A 6,755-nucleotide genomic window follows, 5' to 3' on the forward strand; every position below is an offset into this window, starting at 1 on the left:
GAGAACACACACAGTTGAAAACAATATAAAAATATACCAAAACATAACTTATAGAAAATATGAGACTCCACACTTAATGGAGGACTCACTTACCGCACAGGACCTTAGAACTCATTAAACATAATCTGAACTAAAGCCCGACCTCACTAAAACTCTATACCATATTCATAAATATTACTATTATTCACTTGCCTTTTTTGCTTTTTTTGTATACATACGTACATAAATGTGGTATGTACATATATTATATTCAGAGTGTTATTTATTTTATGTGCCATCAAGTACTCGCCACCCACATGTGGTCGATCAAGCAGCGATCGCGCTGTGATGACTGATCGATCACAAGCAATAACACGAGGCATGCGTTATTGACAAAGCAATGAAGTTCGCTGGGAATTAATAAAAAACACACGCTTTATTTCTACACATCACATAATGCACATATTTATTTAGAATACCCGCCTCCACTGCTTCGATTTAAATTAAAATATTTTGACAACACATACATTCACATACACAGAGCGCTACACAAAAATTCACCGTAAAGCGAAACAAGGCGAGGTCTCGCTGCTCATTTGTTCTGCAGCTCGCAGATGATACGTTGGATTTCGTGCTCATCGCTGATGTTCACCTTCCCCGCACCAACCTTGCTGATGAAAGCCTCCATGATGAATGGCAGACGCTGCTTGGGGCACAGCCGGTGCCAGAGTATGAGCATACGCTCGACTTGACGCTTGGCACAACGCTTGCTGGCCTTCTTGCTGCCCATGTAGAAGCGTTTGAAGTTCTCGAAAGGATCCTCGCAGAGTATGTCATTCGAGAGTGCCGCCCAGTAGAATGGCAGCTTCTGCCAGGTCTTCAAATCCCACCAGTTGGGCATTTTGGAGCTCGTGTTGTTGCGCACATTCGAGTTGAGCGCCTCCCACAATTTATTGGCTCGCTCCTCAATACTTCGCAGCTCCAACATTGTGGACGATGAGCATTTATCGGCTATTTTGGACACCACCTGCTTGCATACCAGTTCACAGGTGCACTCGTCATCAGCCTCCAACGAGTTTTTATCGCTCTCCGCACACTGCTGCTCACTCTTGGGCTTATCCAACAGGCAGTCACTCTCTATGAGACTTTCGTTGCTGCTCTCTTGCAGCGGAATCGAGCCAGTGCCGCAGCCTTGAGTGTCCGTCTCCGTCTCCTCCTCTTCCGTTTCCACTTGTTCTAGCTCTCGCAAGAATGCCTCTAATTGCAGTTCATTCACATCCAAGCTGTCCCCGTCACAGTCCATCATTTCATCGCCATTTGTGATTTGGGGGCGTGGCTCGTAAACATTTGCAATGCATCGCTCCGCCGACTCGCTGAAGCGCGGCGTAGAAAAGCTCATGCAACAGAGTCCACACTCGCTGCCCTTCCCGAAAATGCTGGTCACATCGAACTGCAAGAAGTTCAAAATATGCTCGATTATCGTGTCCATTACTGAACTGGAATTTTTATTTTTACTAAAGGCCTTATTTTTACTCTCTCTCTCTCTTTTTCTAGTAAATTGAATTTTTATTTTTGCTTTTATTTCGTTAAACTTAAAAAAAAAATCTTTTATGAATTAGAATTTTTAAATGAAACAAAATTTGTGATTGAATTGTCATTTCGTGCAAAAAAAAAAACTGAAAGTCTCTCATCTTGGAATGCGTAGTAAATGTAATATAGGGTGCTTTTCCGGTATATATAAGCCAGTGTGCATACGAGGCGTTATGTGTTCCAATTCTTCCTCCTCTCACCTTTAGTGTATGCTTAGTTCTTCAAATGCTCCAGAGAATAACAGTTTTGTTCAGCTAACGGTTGTTGTAGGTGATACCCATTCGATAGGTCGATAAATATAGGGTGAAACATATATATATAAATGATCGGAATGACGAAATGAGTTATAATCTGGGTGACTATCTGTCCGTCCATCCACCCGTACAAGCTGTAACTTGAGTAAGAATTAAGATGATGATGGTTGATGGTTTCAAAAGTAATTGACATAATTGCACTTCTGCCACACCCACAAAATGCCATTAATCTAAAACAAGTATTTATAAACTTTCAAATAGGCTGCTTCTTGATCATATGAAACGTTTCTGTGTTTCACACAGAATTTAATCGCGCACCTCAACTCTAATGAACACCGCATTTGCGGCTTGCACGACTCACAACAATTTATTCTGACTCTTCAGGTGCTCGGAGGCAATTTACCAGCCGCTCGTTCGTTAGGTAGGAACGCCCTCTACCGAACTCAGTCGGTGCGCACACTCTCCATAGTACAGTGGCAGAGGAAGTAAATCAGTCCTATTACTCTCCGGACAAACCCCGTATATCGGTCAATATTTGAGTTAGGTTAATAAAATTGAGAGAATGTGTTTTTCTTATAACGGTGTACACTTGTGCTTAGAATAAATAAAATCGGGAGAAAGCTCGTCCTAGACCCCATATTATTAACAACCCTAATGAGTTGAAAGGTAATTCCCTGACTTTAATCCTTGCAAGTTGCAAAAATGTAAAATGATTGGCTATATCCGAACTTAGCTCTTCCTTACTAGCTCAGTTATTTTAAGAATCGCCTTGGTTTTGAAAAGAAGAATTAGTTGCAGTAAGTGGAGAAAAGATCCATCTGATGAAATCAAGATCACAAGTAATATCGTCAAGCAACTTCTGACTGCGACTCTTGCTACAGTTGATCTTTCCTGTTGACGATTTCTAAGCGAGAAGCAAGTGGAGAAGCTGATACCCCCAAGTATCGATGGAAAGAATTTTCTGGTAAGAAGATTTAAGAAAGCTCTGGTAGTATTTTCGGGGCGATGTATGTGCACATACAGATCTCATTGCCATGAGACCGTTCTTGTCTGTTTTAGCCGTTATAAGCTATATCTATTACGGATTAACACACACAATATTTGCTTACGTAATCTTCTAACAATGCCAGACGGATTGGACACGGTGTCGCTATAAGTTTTCCATAATCGCATTACAAAGTGCATACAAAATAGAATTTGCGTTCCAGAATAAAAGAGCTGGAACGGAGCTCGGTATAGACCGTCGGTAATCATACTATATATGTATGTAAGTGTGTAGCGTTCTCCATACGTTAACACATCCATATGAACAGGCGGCTAAATTTTTGACATTGATCTCCCCGATGTGTGCATTTATGGCCAGAAGCTTTTTGTCTCACGAAAATCCATAAAAAGCAAAAACTAACGGCGAGGCCCCTAAAAGCGCCGAGTAGCTCGAAGACAATACATAAAGCTATTAATGCGTTGCACACGTTACGCACTGCAATTCCGCACATGTGCACATGTGTGTGTGTGTGTATGCCGAAGTCTTTACCAATTGGCGTGCTTCCAAAATGAAACTTAAGTTTCTGGTCAAATGAATTTGGCAAGGTAACAAGAAACCACATATGCACTTTTCGTATTACCGATGTGGCATGGTTGGGGCGCTTCCGTGCTCCGCTTGGCTCAGTTCACACGCACAAGTTACTGAGAAACTCATTTAAGCATGCAGGGCCTGCAGAAAATTGATTATAAGATCCACGGAGTTAGAGGTACTTCTATGGAGTTGTGTTAAGTTCTGATTTTTAAGGGACCTAACTCATTTTTACAAATCTCTTAAGCTATTGTATTATCCCCAACTTTAGTTTCGACCCCAAATATTCAAAAATGACATGGAGTTGGCTTGAGCTTTACAGGCAGTTATACTTATATGAGAATTTGAGATTATTCGACAAAAATATTCCGCAATTGGATTCTGAAAAGCAATATGTTAAGTCGCGATATCCCTACAAGGCACCTAAGTGAGCTCTACCAATATACCATAACTTTAAAACCCTTCCACCCCGCTTATAAGAGCCCTTTTAGTTTGCAAGCTTCACTAACACTACCGACTGGCTGACTTTAGTGAAATTTAAGGTAACAGGCAGTTTGTCAGCGTTGCCAAGATGTCACATAATTTGACAATGAGAGAATTTAGGAGCGAAGCCAGAACGGCAAATGGCTTACAGAATCCTTGTAAAATAGAGGCTGGTGCATAAAGTAACCTAGAAGCCTTAAAATTGCCGAGGCATGTAAAATTCATAAATTTAAATAAAGTTCAAGAGAATTGCTCAAAAAGAAAAATTTCAGACTGCTTGTTAATTTCCACACCACCGATCCACATTGGCTCCGCTTGCATTACATCACATACGTATTTGCTACAATCTCTTCTAAGCAAAAACCCGCAACCATTGCGCTGTTATGCGAAAAACAGAGTCGCAATTTCTGATGTGTCACCTGATTTTCGTTCGGCTTTTTACGACCGTGTCATTTGGCTTGGTGGGAGTGCATCTTTTCGTGCGCGGTACACTTGTTCTTCGATGCCCCTCCTTGCGCTGCTGCAGCACTTTCGCCTTCTTGTGTGGTCGTAAAATAAAAAGTACCGCTATAAAAATCATTTTCATCAAATGCGTTAAATAGGTTTTTGACAAGCCATAAAAAGTGTTTGAAAGAAAAGTTTTCTACAGCACTCACATGCACACTCACTAACATATATACACTTTGTAAAGGCACAATCACACTCGTGCATACAAGTTTGCGGTTTTTTCTTTGTTCTCACTTTGGTTTTGTGTGATTCGTGCAATGGATGTTTTATTGTTTAGTAAAATGTTGAGTTCCATTAAAAATATGTTCTGAGCATACCTAAACGTCATAAAATTTTAGCCAGTAGAGTGCGCGCTAGCTTTCTTCGTAATGCACCTCAGGGAGCTGCGCCAATAAGCTCAATAAAAGAAATGTCTTTAACATCCATTCGGCAGCCTGTTCACCCCCTTCAACACATGCTTAATAATATTTAATCTTATCTATTGCTAGCAGTCTTTAATTTGGCAAAACGTGAAAAGTGTGAAATCGAACAAACAACTGTATAAGCGACATAAAAGAAATAAGAAAGTAGTATTAGATTTGTAAGAGTTTCCACAATTTTTTTACATTATCCAATTTTATATTTACTTAAAGTGAAAAACTCAGTTGTAGCTTTAGGGAGTAAATTGTTCCACAAGAGAGCTAAGTTCCCTCAAACAAGAACTAAGAAACGGTAGAAAGCAGCGATAAGAATGGTACTGTGTGAGAAATAAATGGCAAGTTTTGAGTAATTTTCCATTGGTATTTTACTCACAACTACAATTACTCTTTAATATACACTGAAGAGAATATATTAAGTTTGCCACGAAGTTTGCAACACACAAAATGAAACATCCGAGACTCTTTAAAATGTATATTCAAGTAATCAGAGCGATGGCTGAATCGATTTAGCCATGCCGGCCGTATGTCTCTACAAACGTGAACCATTCCCTCAGTTTTTGGGATTTCAATTTGAGACATCGATCTGAAATTCGCACACATTTTTTTCTCTCCCAAAAGCTGCTCAGTTGTCGACTACAATCTCCGAATTCATTGTTCAAATCGAAAAACTGATGTACATATATGTATATGTATTAGGTAAAATAATTTGCTTTCGCCGGTTTTTTGTAAATTTAAGACTTTATTGTATAAAAACGGTCCAAAAGTGTTTTCCATTATTCCCTCAACAAGCAATGCTTAATTAACACACGAAATGCTTTATGATGCATTTTTTTATAAACTAACACAGGTTGCTTTACAAAAATTCTATATTTTTTAATACCCAATAGAAATCATATAGATGGTAGTACTCGTAGTAGAGTAATAGTATTATCTGTGTATGTGTGATTCTCAGTAAAGCGTGGACGGGTCCTCAACCGCACTTTTCTTTGAATTAAAAAAGAAAAGCAACACTTCCCGCAAATGTCGAGAATTCTGCTCAAAAAGTGACATTTTCAGTTGAGAATAATAGCGGGATTCTGTAACCAGTCTCTAGCCCCTATTTGAGACATTTTGTGGTAAAATCTCAATTTGTGACTAGTTACTATTCGCTAAAAAGCCTCAAAATATTGCCTCAAATTTGAGACCTGGTAGTTAGCAAGTCACAAAAGCAAAAAGAACTCTTGTCTGCCATTTTGAATATACTGAGCAGAGATCATTATTAATATTAATCGATTGTCATTTTTTTATATTTTGTAAGCAACTCAAAGTTAAAAAGGTTAAAAATAAATCAATTTTACAAAAATTTCGAAAATATTATGAAACAAAATCAACATATAATTTTATTTTGATTGATAATTATCTTTTTTGACTATGTTATAGAAAATTTAATTTTTGTTATCGACATATTTATTTTCATCCAAGTTTAAAAGCATCTCTGAATTATTAAATGTAATAGATGTCATTTACAGAATAGCAAAATCGTCTCAAGTCTCAAAAATTGTCTCTATCAAATTTAGAGACTTGATACTGTATCACCGCACAGAATCGCACGGTAAGTTTGGGATACAAACAGATCTCTACAAATAATTTCTTGGGTTAATGTTGACACAAATGTCCAAGATGGATATAAAACAATTTAAGAAGCAGGGCGATAAATGCCATTTAAGCTTACCAATAAAAATCAATGTAAACATCTTTTAATAACCTTTTATGCTATAAAAAATACAGCTGTAAAGGATATTATCGTTTTTTCGAACTTTGAACACTTGCTTGGGTTGAGAAATGTTTTTTTTTTTTATTTATGAATTGTTTTGCTTTTAACATAATAGAGATAGAAACTGCCCTATCTTTTAAGTTGGATCAAACTGAACACAATGTGTTTAATTTTACTCGAATCAATAGTTCAATAGT

The 6,755-nt window shown here is 38.1% G+C and overlaps 1 protein-coding gene across 1 annotated transcript; it reads right to left on the reverse strand.

Moving 5' to 3' along the window:
• Positions 1 to 444: 444 nt before the first annotated feature.
• Positions 445 to 1,549, reverse strand: LOC108973238. Its single transcript, XM_018940329.1, has one exon. It carries the CDS (start codon positions 1,466 to 1,468, stop codon positions 572 to 574), a length of 897 nt encoding a protein of 298 aa, XP_018795874.1. The 5' UTR covers positions 1,469 to 1,549; the 3' UTR covers positions 445 to 571.
• Positions 1,550 to 6,755: the final 5,206 nt, after the last annotated feature.

Source organism: Bactrocera latifrons, unplaced genomic scaffold, assembly GCF_001853355.1.
Source record: "Bactrocera latifrons isolate USDA-ARS-PBARC rearing strain unplaced genomic scaffold, ASM185335v1 scaffold_11, whole genome shotgun sequence".
Classification (NCBI taxonomy): Eukaryota; Metazoa; Arthropoda; class Insecta; order Diptera; family Tephritidae; genus Bactrocera; species Bactrocera latifrons.